Source organism: Leptidea sinapis, chromosome 3 (assembly GCF_905404315.1).
Source record: "Leptidea sinapis chromosome 3, ilLepSina1.1, whole genome shotgun sequence".
Taxonomy (NCBI): Eukaryota; Metazoa; Arthropoda; class Insecta; order Lepidoptera; family Pieridae; genus Leptidea; species Leptidea sinapis.
Window position 1 is genome coordinate 14,317,670 of NC_066267.1, and position 19,102 is coordinate 14,336,771.

Below are 19,102 nucleotides of genomic sequence, written 5' to 3' on the forward strand. Positions count from 1 at the left end.
GTGAATGACGTTAGCAATCATATCAAATATTGTAAAGGTCTCTCTCTAAAAAATCTCTCTTCACCGATGATTTAAAAATTTATAAAGTTATCAACTCTGCCTCTGATGCTGCTTTTGCTCAAAGTGATCTCAATGGTATAAAAGATTGGTGCCTATTAAATTGTATGATCCTAAATGCAAGCAAATGTTTTCATATTAAGTACACTAGAAAAAAAACCGCTTGTTACAGTGTATGAGCTCGGTGGCGCACCATTAAAAGAAATGCAGGAAATTCGTGACCTGGGGGTAACTATTGATAACAAACTAACGTTTATTGCACAAGTTAATAAAGTAGCTACCACATCCGCACGAATGTTAGGATTTCTAAAGCGAAACTCAAATTGCCTCCAAAACGAAAACAATTCTATATAACGCTCTAGTGCGCAGTCATATCGAATATGGTAGCATTATATGGAATCTCCTATATACCATCCATTCGCAACGCATCGAGAGTATTCAAAGAGCATTCACACGACACCTTGCATACATTAGTACTGGATTCTCTCATAGACACCCGTACCATCAGCGCCTCAGGAAATTTAATATGATTTCATTGCTCGATCGGAGATCTCTTGCCAGAGTAATATTTTTGTACAAACTCTTAAACGGTCAAATACAATGTAGTTCTTCTTCAACTTCTAACAGAATATTAACCTTGCAGTCCCATATTTATTCCCAAGGTTCAAAATCAAGAGAATCTTCCAAGTTCCTTCTGTAAAAACCAACCTGGGAGTTCAGGCACCTCTCGCTCGAATTCTTCGCGAGTACAATAAGTTAAACGATACCAATTCAGAACTTGATATATTCGGTGGTGGGCTGGTCAGGTTTAAAGAAAGTGTTGTTAAACACTTAGCTGGTACTCAATCTGCATTTGTCAAATAATTAGTTTTTCTTTTTTTTTCGTCTTCATTATTTTAATTATTTAATTAAAAGTTAAAGTTATAATTTGTACTTTCATTTTTTTATTTTGTTTTTATTATAGCTATAGCATTTTTTAGTTCTATTTTTCAGAAGTAATTAGGGAGTATTTTTTGTAATTTTTATGTACACCGTAATTGTCGTATACTTAAGAACTACTAATTGTAACATTAGATTAAGAAAATTGTATTGTATATGATGGGGTGTGCCTTAATAAATAATAAATAAATATTAAATTAAATCTATTTGTACACTAGTGCTACATTTCTTAAAGTACTTAAAGAGGTAGGCATTGCCTATTTGCCTGCATAGTATGCACGCCTCTTGTTTCTTTTTTATAACAATAAGGGACGAGACGGACAGGACGTGTACGTGGTGGTAATTCATACGAACTGCCCATTACAATGCAGTGCCACTCAGGATTCTTGAAAAAACCAAAATTTCTGTGCGGCACTACAATTGCGCTCGTCTCCTTGAGACAATATGTTAATTCTCTTTTGCCCAGTAATTTCACTAGCTACGGCGCCCTTCAGACCGAAACACAGTAATGTTTACACATTACTGTTTCACGGCAGAAATAGGCGCCCTTGTGGTACCCATAATCTAGTCGGCATCCTGTGCAAAGGAGCCTCCCATTGGTCAAAGCCTCCCTCTGATATATCACATCTAATATAATTATGAATGTTTAAAATAAACAGATTTTCGATTTTATTAACAAAATAATTGCCTTTAACTAAATAGCTCATAGAAAAAACGTAAAAAAAAAGAGATATCTCTGATAGTATCGAAAGATAATAAATCCATCTCTGGCATTGTCAATATCATCATGACTTGCAAAGATAAGATTCGAGTGACTTTTGAGGTGAAACATCTTAACTATTAGCCTACATACATGATTTGATACGGCCGAACCGTCGGACGCATTCTGGTAGCGGTCCATATTCCATAGTACGTCGCCGGAAATGGTGCGAGGCGCATATTATGAGTCAACAGTGAATATGTTTATTTCTTTAAGTTTTTGAAATGAAAACTTCTTTAAGCAAACTGAGTACTTTATTTTATGAGCATTGAATAAGGATTAGTGGTCACGATCGGCTATGTAACGCTGGTTCGGGTGAAACTGACTCGGATCAAATATCACCTTCTCTAAGTCATGCAAAGCAACTTGCTCGATGACCATAGTTGAATTTCGTATTATAAGACTCATGTAGGGCTAAACACACACTTAATATGTTATACAAATTGAATTTCCAAATTCAAAATTAATTTTTGAATCAGTGGCGCTAGACTCTCCGATTTTAAAATGTAAGTAATAGAGGGATCTTTGTCAACTAGGAATAAGTTAGCAAACACCGAAATTTTTCTCTTATAATTCAATATGAATAGCGATCTGGAACACAAAAATCGATTTACATTGCCGTTAACTGCACCAGAAGAGCACCATCGCATCTTCTCCCGTGGATGTCGTAGGAGTTGACTAAGGGATACAAAGAACGGAGGATGGGCATCAGCATCTTCATGAGAGAGCACCGCCATCATCTGTGATCGATATCCCACTTGCCAAGTGTGCCGATTACGGTAAAACAGCCTCTTTCAGGGAGGCAATCGTAGACATCTTCCGGCTGAAACGATTGTAGTTAAATTTATACTCTCACTCCCAGAACACAATCTCCGTGTTGTGGTATCACCTAGTAACGAACAATATGCGTGCAGTTAGTTCGTCTCGAGGAGAGAACAGACAAGCAGGACGTTCACCTGATAATAAACGTTTCTCCCTGCCCATTACAATGCATATCGCTCAGGATTATTGAAAAACCCAAAATTCTAATCAACCCCACGAAAAAAAACAAAAAAACGGTTACGGACAATTTATTACCCTAGCTACGACGCCCTTCACAGCGAAACACAAATATTGCTTAGGTATACACTCCTGCTTGACGGTAAAAAAAAGCAATGCTGTAGAACCGATCTCGCTTGAATTCTATATAACCTCATACTGAAATAGCTTGAATTTAATTTTAAAATTTGATCACGGTAATTTTTTATTCAGGTCGCGGTTGGTCGATGTGGGACTACCATATAGAGACCGATTCTACATTTATTTTCGACGGTACCACTCATGAAGTTGCAGCGGATTCATATAACCAATATAAAAGAGACGTTGGCCTACTGAAGGAGCTAGGCGTGAATGTGTACAGATTTTCCGTATCATGGCCTAGAATACTGCCTCTCGGCACACCGGATTATGTTAACCCTGAAGGAATAGCATACTACAATAACCTTATCGATGAACTGCTCGCCAATGGCATAACACCAATGATAACTATTTACCACTGGGATCTGCCTCTTCGCCTAGCTGAACTTGGTGGTTGGTTGAATGAAGATATTGCAACTTGGTTAGGAGATTATGCCAGAGTTGTTTATCAAAATTTCGGGGACAGAGTAAAGACTTGGCTAACAATAAATGAGCCATTTATTATCTGTAGCCTTGGCCACGCCTTTGGAAAACACGCACCCAGAATTGAATCTCCTAGTGAAGGCTTCTACGAATGCGGTCGCAATGTGCTTCTCGCTCATGCAAGAATGTACCACATTTATTACGATGAGTTTAAATCGCAAGGTGGTAAGGTCGGTGTGATCTTGAATTGCGATATGGCTTTCCCTTCCACGGATTCTCAAGACGATGCGGAAGCAGCTGAAGATTATTTGGTCTTTACGGTACGTACGGTTAAATAGACCGAGATCATTTGATTAGATTTAATAGGGAATACAAGAACCGAATAGAATTTCACGCTTTTCCTTTGTTGCACGTTATGTTTTTTTTTCTTTATTGATTTAGGGGCTTTTATACGTATGTACATGTCAGCCCCATTATAATCTAAGTACATTAAAAAGATAAAAGAAAAATAAAATTCTTAACTTAACAAACTAAAAAAAAAAGTTAATAAAACCAAAAGCAAATTATATCTATAGTGTTCAAGCAATAAGACGGATTCAAACAGACTTATAGCATCCTTAGATGCAGGGCGGGCAAGTATATTTACAAACATGCCCATATCAAATCTGTTCAAACCCATAAGCCCTACAATTTTGTCTCTACTAGACTGAAATCGGACACATTCCTTTAACAAGTGCTCAACATCCTCAATTGTTCCACATAAGTCACATAGAGGTGAGTCCACAATTTTCCTTAAAAAATTTAAACTTATTCAAAGGCATGTGTCCGGATCTCAGTCTGTGAGCAATAACAATCAACCTTTTACTCTTACTTATCTTTTAATCTTTACATTAAAAAACCACGGTATATGAGGAGGCTGAGACTGCAAAGTTCTATACCAAATTCCTTTTTCTAAAGATCTACGATCAAAGTACTCTCCCCATAAATCCTGGCATTTCCTTTTATATTTTGGTAAGAATTCAGTAAAATCCGGTTTAATATACAACTTTTTACCCTTCAGTGTTGCTTGCGTAGCCAGTCTGTCCGCCTCCTCACTGCCCCTTAAACCAATATGCGATGGAACCCATTGCAATCTACAGATTATATTAATGAACAAACTAGTTAGTCAGACTTACTGGGCTTTTTAATTTTGGCCTCTTGTTTGGCATCTCTCTTTGTTGCCATTTAAAGAACTTCCAAGTGATTAAACTATGTCTATATCGATTCATTTTATTTCAATATTTCTGGAAAGAGCAGGACAAATTAACGGGTCATCCGATCTGATCACCACCGCCAACATTCTCTTGGAACAGGGGAATTGGGTATCGTCCTGATTACGCTACGTGTCATGCGATGGTGGAATCCAGCGGCAGAAATCAGGTTAAACAGCCCTTCGGAAAACTCTCCGTGCGATCAAGCTGTTCACAGAGCACTGGAGCGAAAAAAGCGTTTATTGATATCTAATATAAAAATATTGGTCATTTCAGCTGGGACAGTATGCACATCCAATTTACTCACCACAAGGCAACTATCCGCAGCGACTCATTGATAGGGTTGGCAATGCTAGTGCTCTCGAAGGTTATAAGCAGTCCCGTCTGAGACCTTTCACGCCTGAACAGATAAACTATATCAGAGGAACTTCGGATTTCTTCGGCCTGAATCATTACTCCAGTTATTATGTATACAGAAATGATTCCTTGAAAGATAGCTTTGTAGTGCCTTCGTTTGAAGGTGACCTGTACATCGGTACCTACACTGATCCCGACTGGACTACAGAGTCGAGTATGTGGATATATGTAAGTCATATATATACATTTTTTTATATCTAAGTCTCAAATATACCTAAATTATTTTTTGGACTTCAAGAAACTGCAGATCATGACGTGATGTTTATTACGTAGTAGCACTTTCTCCTGTGAAATAGTTTCGGACATGCGGAAAAAATTACAGCCTTACAAGAAAGAGATCCAATAAGGGTACATTAATAATGTACGCTTAACAAAATCAATTAACAAATCTTCGATTATTTTTTTTTATGTGTAGCTTCACTAACATCAAGTCACATACATGTAAACTACTGTTACCAAGCCTGAGGATAAACACCTACATACAAATCAACACAGCACAAACCAATGACTTCATCATCATCAGCCGGAAAACGTCCACTGCTGGACAAAGGCTTCCCCAAAGATTTCCACAACGATCGGTTCTGCGCTGCCCTCATCCAACGTATTCCGGCGATCTTGACCAGATTATCGGTCCATCTTGTGAGGGGCTTTACTTAATGACTTAATTGCTCAAAATTTGTTCAAAATTACTTATAGGGCGGATTGAAACAAAATTATTATAAAATTAAATTACTACATTTCATAACTCACAAGTACTAACCCTGTCAGCTCTATAGGCGATCACTACGGGAGCATCTCCGCCCCCACTGCACCTACTGTACAGGTCCTACTCCTACCACTTTTGTCGCCCATTTATGGCGAACATGTTCTAGATTTGTACTTACTTTAATAATAGTTTCAGGAAGATGAAAGTTTTGGATGAAACGCAATGTTAGAAGTATACGTATTAATTAAATTGCCCAATATCTAATGATCTGGTTTGGTAGTGTTACATTTATTTAGAATGTCACAATACTTAAAATTATGTTGACAACTATGTGCAACAGTGTCGGCAAAGACATTGTTTATAAGCAATCTGATAGTTGAATTGGATATTGTTTTCGATATAATGGGTTTTTTTATAGAACCTAATTCAATTCAAAAATTATCCCTTCAAATCATAATCCATTTGCAAGAGAGGACCTCATCTACACTATTTGCTTCAAAATATTTATTAAATATTCAAGATGGCCGCCGCGCAGATTAAGGTGTGCTATTGTAACAATGCTCTTCCTGTAGTGGTTTGAAGCTAATAAATCAAAGTATTTTTAAATTCACTTTGCCTAATGTTAAACAGGTGTAAATTAATGTACTTCTGAAGAATGATAGTTGATACCACTGCTTTTCATGGAATAACGTTAAATTCCAAACTTTAATGGGGGCCCCATATAGTTAAGGAGAAGTAGTTCTGTTCCATACCTACGCATTAAAAGATTCACTCCTTAACGAACGGTCTATTTTACTTACTTTCATAGCATTATGTCATACGGCATACATGTAATTTTAGAACCATATACTACACAGTATGGGACTTAAGGCACTTGGATATAAATGACACTGTTTTACGTTAATACATCATTCGTCATCATCAAGGGACGTTATTTACTTTCTGTGTTCCAAATAATGTTCCTTTGAAGCTTACTTAAAATCATGGACTGAGAATTCTTAGAATTCCAAAACACTATCGGATTTTGAGTTTATAATTACGTCATTGAAGTTAATTGTCCCCTCAGAAATAAAATAATAAAACTGTTGTCTTTCCTTTAAATTTGTCTCTGTATAAAATATAAGGGCACGTAATTATATTAACACTTATTTATTATTAATAACCTCTTATTTTTATGATTTTTCCGTTGTTAAGACCGTAAATGATCTTATTTTAACGTTAAATATTTTATTATTTATGGGGTCGGTCCCTCATGTCTTAGGGTCGAGGTCAGATCTAGAGCGAATCATCTGCCCTCACCAGATTCTGCCCAGCGCGTCAACCGTGGAGAATTTGGATGACGAGTTTTTAATTTCGTCGGTGCATTTTGTTGGAGAACGACCGCGTGTTTTTTGCCTTCGGTATTTTTTAACCACAATTATTTTTTTTAAGAGTTTAATACAAAAATTATATCTATACTGCCGTTATTTATTTATATAAATAGAATTATATTCATAATTATAATTTAAAAATTACTAGTCGCTGCTACTCCCAGACTCATAATGTAGGGGCTACTGAAAACCAGTGCTACATTGGCACCACGCCATTGCAGCTTTTTACTGAGTTAGCTCCATTTGGTGACATTTACTGCCGCACAGTACCTTTTTCGTTTTAAGCTATAAATTGTATTATTTAATTTGTTTTAATTGTTAGTTCTAAGAAATTATTATTTATTCTGGTTTGTATCATTTTAATAATTGTGTGGTGGTAGTTTTTGTTATCAATAAATTTTTATTCTATGCTATTCTAATTAGCTGCACTTGTACTGAAGAGCCGTAGCTATTAATTTCAGTGCAAGAAATATTAATCGACAAGTCCAAACATCTCTTTAAGTCAGTTAAAGACGCATGATTATTCATATTATCTTCATGCAACACCAAAAGATCAATCTGGGCACATTCTGTTGATCCCCGACTATTGTACTTTCATTTTATTTATATTTCTCAACAGGGATTCGCACCAGGGCTATACAACCTCCTCCTGCACATTAAGAAGGAGTACAATGATCCTACTATATACATTACCGAAAATGGTTCTGTGGATAAATTGGGCTTCTACGATGAAGATAAAGTAGCTTATTTCAGAGGCTATCTGAATGCCGTCTTGGACGCTTTGGAGGAAGGTGTTGATGTGAGGATGTATACTGCCTGGAGTCTAATGGATACATTTGAGTGGGATTATGGATATTTGTAAGTAAACTTCTATTAAAGAACCAACTCTAAGTATTCGAAAATTCTCTTCCTGGGGTCGGTCCCTCATGTCTCAGGTCGAGGTCAGATCTAGAGCGAATCATCTGCCCTCACCAGATTCTGCCCAGCGCGTCAACCGTGGAGAATTTGGATGAAGAGTCTTTAATTTCGTCGGTGAATTTTATTGGAGAACGACCGCTTGTTTTTTGCCTTCGGTATTTTTTAACCACAATTATTTTTTTCATGCTTTCGTCGCCTCTGCGCATTGATAGATCGGTTATTTAAGTACGAATAAATCATAGTTTGCACAGATTTATCAATACCTTATGAATATAACACAGCTACGAACTAGAACCTACTATTTAAAATCATCACAGACATCTAAAAAGCTCTATCTTGGTGTGACGAAGAGAAACTTCTGATATTCTTTATACTAAGGTATTTTGTTTGATTTATATACTATTCCATCAAGTCTTCTTTAAAAGTGTAAATTGGCAGTAAATTTTAATATACAGGGATTCTTTTAATTCATTTATAACGTGGGTTGATAATATAGTTAGCTACCATTGACTTTTGCATAGATTATAATAGTACTCACGCTGCGATATGTTTTAGTTAGCGACTGTACGGTACGTCGCATTCAAAAGATTATTTAATTTAGTTTAGGTGGAAATCTAAATGTGATGATGTTACTCTTTTTGTATATTTTAATTTATATGAATTCAAGTCACTGACATACAAGCAGACGTCAAATAAACGGAACAGCTTCTCTCATATTTCTCGCGATTTCATTAGCATACTTTCAATTGAACGTATGGTATTAAAGACTTTAATATGTTCTCAAAATAGAACACTACCGAGAACTATCTAACAATTGTTGTTTATTGGGAGACTATCTCTGGAATAACAATCGTTCTATCAATTCCAAATATTGGACAAACTAGGTTATTTTTTTGTGAAATAGAGGAGATAAACAGTCGCCGTCCATGAACATTTTCATCACAAAAGGAATTAAATGAGACTTTGCAGCCGCCGTGGCAAGAAAGTCATTTCGCGGTATTATTGAAAAACCCCTGAGCTTTCCTTGCTAATATTAATTATTGCGATGCTCAAATCGTAGCTGTAAAACACACAAATTGATTCGCGAATGATTATAATTCTCGCAACAATTTATTCGAGAATTTTGTATGCGTTTTATTTTTTGTTGGGATTATTTTATTTAAATGTGTCAAACTTACCTTTAAATGTGTAACTCCAGTTTTACAGAGGGGTGGGTGTATAGCATTTTTGTTAATATATATTTTAAATATTTGTTTCAGAATGAGAATGGGTTTGTACCAACTGGATACGGATGACCCCAACAGGCCGGTATTTCCTCGGAAATCAGCCTTAGTATATAAGGAAATTATAAGAAGCAGAATAATTGATCCCAATTATAATCCAGAACCGAATGACTTATAAAAAAATTTTGCATAAAATCAATTGTATTTGTTGACAAATTTTAATAATTATAATATTTAAATAATTGTTGCATTTTCTTTGTTGCCTCTTCGCCTATGTTTGTTTTTTAGGAGGATAAGTAGGACTTAAGCGTACGGATCATTTGATGACAATTGATCAATCCGCCCATAAAAATTCTGCAGCACTGGAGGGATCACAGGTGCGTTGGCGGCCTTAAGAAAGTGTACATATTTTTTTTTGTTTTTGTTACCTCAGAACTTTTGACTGGGTGAACCCATTTTGATAATTCTTTTTTTATTTGAAAGCTGGTGCTTCCCGTGTGGTTCTATTGTAATTTGGAGATTTCCAGATCTGACAATGGCATCTATGAGAAAACCATAAAAGTCTTTTATTATTTGCTATAAGTATGACTGACATGACTGTATGTGCGACAAATGGACGAATAACTCAATATCGCGCCAACCAATTTCGATGATTCTTTTTTTATTGGAAAGGATATACTTCGAAGGTAGTTTGGCGAGAGTTTGGTTTGGTTCTTATTATGGGATCCATGACAAAGTAACGGAACTCTTCAATTATTTAATGATTAAGGAGCAAATTAACGATACTCGGCCGAATCTTTTTATGGTAGCCGGATATTTGAGTCACCTACCGTAACGTCGTTATGGTCAAGTTATTGTCGTAGTCGAATATGATGGAACTCTTAACGACTTCACGGTGCGATTTATGGCAGTATTTCTAACTGTATGTAATCAAATTGCAATGCGCAGGCGTTCCTTGCTGCACTGAAAAATTTTGTAGGTCTACACATATTTATACAAATTATTAGTACTTAAGCTTCACTCAAAATGAAAATAAAAAATTAACAATAACCCAACCTATTTTTTTATTGGATATAGTATATATATAAATTACGTGACACGTTGTTTGTCAGCGATGGACTCCTAAACTAATGAACGGATTTAAATGGGGATTACTTCATGGAGTGCAGTTTAGTCCAACTTGAGAGATAGGATAGCTTTTATTTCGATTTGAGACCCATAATTATTTGAAATTCCAATATTTGTTTTGTATGGACATATTTTCTATGATAGAATTTATTGACGCACGGTTTGACAGTTCTGCTGTGAAACAATTTCATTATAACAACAGGGAGCATATATTACGAAATAATTCTTGATGCTATGAAATATAATGGACAAATCCATAAAAGACCAGTATTTTTATTTTATTTATTATGTACAGAACAACGTCTGTCGGGTCAGCTAGTAATAAATAATAACCGTAGATACAGGATTTCATCTAAAAGTCCCAAAGTGTCCGCATTAACATTATAAACATCTATTAATATAAATTATATCTCTCCGTTTAGTTTATGTATTTGAAAGATAATATATATTCTTAAATATTTATTTCACATTATTAGATATTTACAACCATGTATTGATGATAACTTTTCAATGAAAACGCTTTTTTAACTTAAGCATAAACAAATAGTAAATATTATATAATATATTACATAATATTCATGTTCATCTTACTATTCGTTGAGGGGTTCCCTCGTAAGGAGACAGTACGATCTGCAGCTGAGTTTCATGGTGAAGATCATGTTTTGGTATACGAATTTAAGAAAATTATAGAAGTCTCGTTGCAGCTTTTGGAGGGTCAACAGATCCTGAATATGTCTCGTGGAGAGGCGAAACACGTGGCGAAGTGATCTTTTGTGAAATGTTTCCGAATTAGCACTAAATCATTATTTTTAATTAATGAATTAAATTAGTTAACGAAATAAATTTTCATACATTGTCGCGTACTTGCTACTAACCATTATGGAGTTCCCTCGTAATCGTCACTGGAGCAACAGGTTGTAGTAAAAACACTTAATTTCGTGACCATGTTACTAAGCGTTGAAGAGTTCCTCATTGAATAGATAATCCAGGCTGCAGCGTTAATCCTGTTAAAATCTTCACTTGCAATATTTGACCATAAACAAATAGTTAAATACCAACCAACCCACAAACAAGTGTTAAGTAAAACCTTGCAATAATAATGAAATGATGACAACACACCGAGATGTACTCTCTTCACACAATCAATAAGATATCAAAAATAAAGAGAAGCCTTCTCTATTTACAAGACATCTTAAAAATTTCTTAGTTTCAAAATGCTTTTACGATTTACCCGAATTTTTTAATTACACTAAGTCTGAGAATTTGTTATAATATAGTATTGTATTTTTAATATCATAAGAATGCTTAAAATATATAAGACTTATTTATTTAATGTATAACATTGCTGTGCCCTGCAGGGCATTTACCCATTTATTATACCACCCTATTGTACAATGTGACTTGCAATAAAATATTTTGATAACAATAAAAAAAAACTAAAAAGATCAAACAAATATGATCAAATACCTCTAATCTATTTAAGTCCTTGGGATGGTTAAATTATGATACATGAATAATAAATTATGATACAGATACGGTACAGTAAACAACCATGGCTAGGCTACTTACCAAACTCGCACAGAATAACGGCGTGTTATAGCAGCCTAGTGCCACTATGTTTCGCATAGATTAGTATCAAGGACTAGTGGCCATCTCCCCCCCATTCCACCAAAATATGACAGCGGTACTTAAAGAGATCTTACCCCAGGAGCGTACCGACTCCACCAGAGTCGGAGAATCCCTCCCCAATCATTCTCGCTCGGGCTGCCCGTCGTATTCTGGGGAGGGCACAGAACCGCGCATGTCAAAGGACAAACAGCCCGGGCAGTCACACCACGGCACCCCGTTCCACGCTTAATGTGGACTTTTGCAACATCAGGGGAATTCACTCCAATTTAACGCTGTCCACCACCACCTTGACACTTCGTGTTTCCTTACGGAGACGCAGATATCTCGACCTAGCGATACGTCATATTTAACGTCCTTCGGGTACAAAATTGAGCATAATTTTTTGCCTCATGCCGGGGTATGTTTCTGCGTCAGGAAGGATATCTGCTGTCGTCGTCTCGGCTATTTTGAGGGTAGGGATCTGTCTACTCTCTGGCTCCGCGTAGATTTACCCCCTTATTCATAATAGTCTGCTAACTTAAAGCATTGCTAATTCTCACTCTGTCTTCTTCTATTGTCCTAAGTCAGAATGAGAAAAACACTCCTTAGGGGCTGTTTTAAGTTAGCGGACCATTATGAATAAGGGGATTAGAGGACCGCGTCCGCATCTATGCGTGTGTCTACAGGTCCCATAGTGGTAACGCAGAAACCGATCATCTCATGGGCTGCGTTCAAGCGGCAATTGACGACGTGCTTGCACAGATCCCCTCCGCTGGGTGTTTTCAACGGGCACAATGCCAAATGGCTTGGGTCACGTACCACAGACTACGCAGGGCCATCTGCGCGCCTACCATGAACTCTTATTGCGATTCAATTGACAACCTAAAATGAACTGCTTCGCTATTTCGTACCACGACGTGATTAGAGCTATCTAATTTAGATTGTCATCAAATCAACTGAATAAATCGCAATGATATCAATTGAATGTAAAAAATGATATCAACTGAATCGTAAACTGATTTAGTTCGTTCATTTATTCGTACCATGAGGTGTTATTTCAACCTAAACTGGATAGCTTATTTGTCAAAGTGACCGATTCGAAAAAAGTTGCTACTTCCTTAGAGGAAAGTGAATCGTGTTGTTAATAACTTTTAAAAATAGTGAAAACATAGAAAAGAAAAATTTTATTGATTTAAAGATGAGATGAGAATACTTTATTGGACTTTTTTGTAACAAAATACTGAAAATAAATACCAAAAATGAAAATACTAAAGACGAGGCAGTAAGTGCCCGGGCTATAGCCTGTTCGCAAGAACGAATTAAAAAAATGTACTGTGTGGTCCTTGTTAGAGCAAAGAAGTACAATTGTTCATTGACTGGCTGGTATGAATCATGACTTATGTTTGGATTTTTAGAGTGACTGCTGGTTTTTCTGTGTCAAAAGAAAACCAAAAACTATCTTTAAATCTGTTGTGTCAGCTGAGGCTGAAAGCTGTGTTTTTCTATTATTAATGTGCTATTTTTACCAAATATACTATATAACTGTATCTGCTATGTTATTATCAAACTCCTAATAGTCCTGTCAAATCAAACATCAATGGAGGTGTTGAATTCGGTACTTCTTTGATTCAATAATATACAAAATACGCGTTCATAACTCGATATTTTTACGAAAACACATAAGCAAACATTTGATTTGTAATTCAAAGAACTATATTTATTTATTTTACTACTATTTAATAAGTAAAAAAAAGGGCTTAGTGGTTTATAATTTGACGCAATTGCGCAATTTTAAAATGTATTTTTAGTATTTTCTACGCAAAAAAACCGCTAAAATCATATCATCTTAGGTTTCGAAACGCAATTTAATTTTGTTCATTCTTCATAAGCGATCCAAACGCCATACAGTAAAAAGCACTTCATGGTACGAATTTTAGTGATTCAGTTTAGATACCTAAGCTGAACTGCATCGGATTCGCATCGCTTATTAAAAATTGATGGTGGGCCTACCATCAACTCTCTGCATAATTTTGCATTGGCGTATGGTCTGTCCCAATTGGTTGAGTCGCCAACGCGGCTCCCGGATGTGGACAGCCACACCTTATTGGATCTTTTGCTGACTACACACCCTGATCGTTACCAAGTTTCTGTCGAGGCCCCGCTCGAAACGCCCGGCCATTGCCTGGTCAGGAGTGTAGTGCCTATCCAACGCCCACGTCGCAGACCACCAGCGACCCGCCGAGTTTGGCACTACAAGTCAACAGATTGGGATAGGATGCGTTCCTTTTTTGCATCCTACCCTTGGGGCAAGGTTTGTTTCCCTTCGGATGATCCCAGTGCCTGCGCCATTGCAGTAGCCGATGTAATACTGCAGGGCATGGATATTTTTATTCCAAGTTCTGTAGTACGAAAATTACAGTTAAAAATAATTATTTATAATTTAATTTTGTGTTGCAATTTTTAAATTATATTTAAGTAATAAGTGTGGAATGACGAGAAATCAAGAATCTCAAGAAGTTAAAAATTGGAGTACTTCAACTTGTAGGAACCGACCCAAACTGAACTGCAAATTTGATGTACTCAGAAAAGCGAGGGAAGTATTTTGTGTATTATATTATAATTAGTAAAAACTATTTATAGTCAGGTGTATTTATAGACATTATCAAAGATTCGTATAGTATACTCTCATTTGCTCATAATTGCCCACCCCGCTTGAACTATAAAGAAAGGCCCGTAGAATGGCTGCTGCTGCTGCACAGGATGTCGATCATAAATTGTGATCGGCCCTTAAGGATATTCAGATATATAAAACTAGATGTGAACAGCTTGAATATGAACGCGGGGAGTATGAGGTTGAAGCAAAAAGGGTTGTGGACAGTAACACGACCTAAAAACGGGACTTGGTTCAACTCGACCAACAACTCAAGTCTACACTGGATAAATATGACATATTGCAGGCGAAGGTAGATTCATTTGATAATTGTAGATCTTTCTATGAGATAGCATTGTGTAAAATTAGTGACTTAGCTGAATTTCTTTTAAAGAACAGTATTAAACCTAATTTGACCACATTTAGTTTTAAATTTGTAACTAAGAATGATATAATAAAAGCTTTTAGAAGTATAAAAATGAAAAGTACGGAAGACTTATGGGGACTGTCTGTTAAGGCTGTTAAGTCTATTATACAAACTATTGCTCCGATTTTGGCGGTCTTTTTTTTATATTATTTATTAAGGACAATCAACGGGTTACAATTAATCATTATTAAACTAAACAAAATGAGGTACTTACATATTAATTGTTAAATTGTAGACCCACTTAGAGATTGCCACAGCTTGCAAAAGAGATACTAGTTAGAAGCAGAAGAAACGAAAAAGAAGAGGGCCAAGATATTATAAGATCCAACAAGCTGTAACAGTCAACTAGCTGGTTCTAGTACAATGAACAAATAACACACATTTTCAGCTAACATAAAAATAAAATCAAAAAACCCTAATAATAAAATTTTCTAAATCTAGTACAATGAACAAATAACACAAATTAGAGCTAAGATAAAAATAAAATCAAAAAAACCTAATAATAAAATTTTCAAAATATAGTACAATGAACAGATAATATACAATTAGAGCTAACTTAAAAAGAAACAAAACAAAGAAACCTAATAATAAAATTTTCAGAAACCCAAATACGAATAAAATGAAATAATACGAAATACTCAAAAGATACTAAACCATTTCGTCACTATATTGTGAATGAAAGTGGTCCGTTATCTTTTTTTTTAAATTTAGGAAAACTATCACCTACTATATCAATGTCGAGAACTTTATTTATGCTATTATATAAAGTTAACATCCTATTGATAGCTGCTGAGAGCCCTAGGTTTGTTTTTGAGACGCCAGCTTTGAAAGGCATATAGTTTATAACACGACTATACGGTCGTGGAATTCTTACAGATATTTGATAAAGTAAGTCAGACGCATCTAAGCCTTCATTGAGAAGTCTATGTAAAAAACATAGGTCTAATAGTTTTCTACGGTCTGACAGAGTCAATAAGTTATAGTGTCGGAGTCTGGAATAGTAGCTAGAATTTATATTACATAACTTATCGCCAAAACTTACATAGTGCAGAAAGCGCTTTTGGTTTCGTTCAATTCTCATAGAATGTATATTATAGTGAGGATTCCAGGCAACTGAAGTATACTCAAGAATACTCCTGGTAAGAGCGTTAAAAACCATAATTTAGTGTTCGAATTCCGGAAGCCTTTGGAGCTACGCTTAATGAACCCAGTGATCTTTGATGCTTTCTTACATATTATGTTATCGATATGAGCAATAAAGCTTAGTTTATGATCCATAACGATAACTAAGTCTCTAATGTAATTTACATTTTGAACATCATGGCCATTTATACTATATACGAATTGAATCGGATGAACTTTTCTATGAAACGAAATACGATAGCATTTATTATGATTCATTACCATTTTATTAGCAATACACCAGCGACTTAAACAATTTAGATCATCCTGCAACAAGTAGGAGTCCTTTACAGAGTTGATCGCACTAAACGCTTTCAAGTCATCGGCGAAAAGCAAAATTTCTGAGTTGACAAAGCAGTTTACAATGTCATTGATAAATATGTTAAAAAGCACCGGACCAAGAATGGATTCCTGGGGCACTCCAGAGCGCGCCGTGTAAGAAATAGAAGATTCGAAACCACCCAAAACTACTGTCAAATGTCTGTCTCTTAGGTAAGAGGCAAACCAGTTAACAATATTTCCGACGAAACCGTAATACTTTAGCTTGTCAATAAGAATGTTATGGTCGACTAGGTCGAACGCTTTAGAGAAATCCGTATACAGCCCATCTACTTGTATATTTCTATCAACTTGAGATGATAAATTTTCAACATAAGTGACTAGATTCGACGAAGTGGATCTTTTTTTATAGAAGCCATGCTGCCTCATGGTTTAAATAGACTTCATATGCCAGTTAATATGAGGGCAAAGAAGTGACTTGAATATTTTAGCCAGTATAGGCAGCTTAGAAATTGGTCGATATTTTGTGACATCCCTTCTATTACCATCTTTAAAAACAGGTACGATAAGACCAATTTTCCATAAAATTATGCATGCTGTCTGATATCTGGTCAGAAGAGGATGAAACATCTGAAATAGACATGTTATATATACTGGAGAAATGATTCACAAATTGATCGCATATACTAACACCATCCGTAAACGTTTGATTATTGTAAACCATAGATGCAGGAAATTCACACTTATTATTACGTCGTTGCTTCAGGTAGGTCCAGAAATATTTAGTGTTTGACTTTATACTAGCTTCTACTCTGTCGGTATAACTTTTATAGCAAGAATTTATAAGTATTTCACACCTAAATCTCAGCAACTTGAACTCGATTTCATCCAGCGGATTACCAAATTTTTTAAATCGAATTCTGTATATTTCTTTCTCCTTGACTCGTTTGATTAGCTTTCTAGTGTACCAATGTGGATATTGATTACTTTTGATAGGTTTTAATGGTATACGTGTTTTAATAATATCCTTAATTACAGAATAGAAACATGACACCATGCCATTAACGCCTAAGCTGTTGGAGAGTACTTCGGTCCAAGTAATCTTTTCAAGGTCACTATTGACCTGATCGTAATCGGCTGAAAAGAAATCTGGCCTCTTGCACCTTTTTGAGGTGACCAACTCCTCGACACCCAAGTCGACGGAGATTTCTAATGGGGGATGGAATTTGTCCAACTTACTTAAACAAACCGAACAATTGATAACTTGCGTATTACCGACATTGCTAAGAACTAGGTCTAAGGTTTTATTAAAGGAGTTACGGACACCGTTTGGACAACAAGTTGTTCTCGGACATGAAATCTATGAGACATGTACCTATAGGAGAGTTATAGTTCTCAGGCAATAAATTGCCCTGGGATGGTAGCCAGTTTAGCGCAGGTATATTAAAGTCGCCAAGAATTAAAGTATGCTCTTTTTCTAGCATTGCAGCAGATGCTTGATCAGTGAATCTCTCTAGTACATCAAATCTGCTTGCAGACGGCAAATACATGGTACATACTGAGAGGGTTTGAGTTACAGATCCAGATTTATATACTATATTAATCCAACGACATTCAGAAGTACCTTCCCACTCAAACATTCTATAACATTTATATTTTTCCGCACAGCAATCATAACACCACCTCCGTCATGTTTATAGTTGGACTCAGTCGTTTCTCGATCCCGGCGGAATAGATGATACCTTTCGTCAATAATTTCACTATCGTATATATTAGAATTTAACCAGGTCTCTGTAAAAGCTATTACATCATAATCTGAGTTTAAGATTGAAAAATGAACATCATCATATTTTGTCTTTATACCTCGTACATTTTGGTAATAAATTCGTAACGACGACATTTTAAAAGTTAAATACCAGTAAACAAGCAATAAAAAAATATATATAATATCACCGAATATGACTAAAGTATACTAATTTACGATAAATGTCTGAGTTTTTTATATTTAATATTTTAATAATATTGACACACTTTTTACACAAATTATCTTGCCCGAATTTAAGCATATATAGCCTGTGTTATGGGTTACAAGACAACGATAAATTTAATACAATATACTTACTTAAACATACATAAATTCATATAAACATACATATAATCATACATAAATACATTTAAACATCCATGACTCGGAAACAAACATCCATATATATACAACATCACTTGATATATTTTTCCTCATGAAGATATTTCCATTCCGCGACCATACAAATTGCCACTGTTTTTCCTTTTCAAACTTTCTGGCCTGAGCATGCAAAGCTTTTGCTTTTGCATTTTTAATTGCTGTCTAAGTGATGGTGTCCTTCCCGATTAAATGAAGATAAGCAAGGTAGTGCCCATAGTCAAGCCTGACTGCTCGAATAATCCTACTAATTATAAGCCCATATGCATACTGCTAGCGTTAAGTAAAATATTTGAAAAATCAGGTTCGAGCAACTGTTGGCACACTTTAATATGAATGGAATATTACATAAAAACCAATTTGGATTTAAAAAAGGCCAGTGCACTCAAGATGCGGGGTCTACTCTT

General features: G+C 35.6%; 2 protein-coding genes across 7 annotated transcripts in view; one reads left to right on the forward strand and one right to left on the reverse strand.

Annotated features, from left to right (window-relative positions):
- The window catches only part of LOC126979532 (myrosinase 1-like), a 116,595-nt gene extending 107,114 nt beyond the window's left edge, over nucleotides 1-9,481 (forward strand). For 3 of the 6 annotated variants that reach the window (XM_050828875.1, XM_050828874.1, XM_050828869.1), the window contains exons 3-6: nucleotides 3,008-3,675; nucleotides 4,882-5,190; nucleotides 7,718-7,956; nucleotides 9,276-9,481. In XM_050828875.1, the coding sequence (XP_050684832.1) occupies nucleotides 3,008-3,675; nucleotides 4,882-5,190; nucleotides 7,718-7,956; nucleotides 9,276-9,417 (1,358 nt within the window). In that variant the 3' untranslated portion in view covers nucleotides 9,418-9,481. The remainder of the gene's footprint in view (nucleotides 1-3,007; nucleotides 3,676-4,881; nucleotides 5,191-7,717; nucleotides 7,957-9,275) is intronic. The other 3 variants (XM_050828873.1, XM_050828872.1, XM_050828871.1) reach the window with 3 other exon arrangements.
- LOC126979528 (myrosinase 1-like) overlaps nucleotides 1-19,102 on the reverse strand; it is a 116,029-nt gene that overhangs the window by 59,191 nt on the left and 37,736 nt on the right. The window lies entirely within an intron of this gene.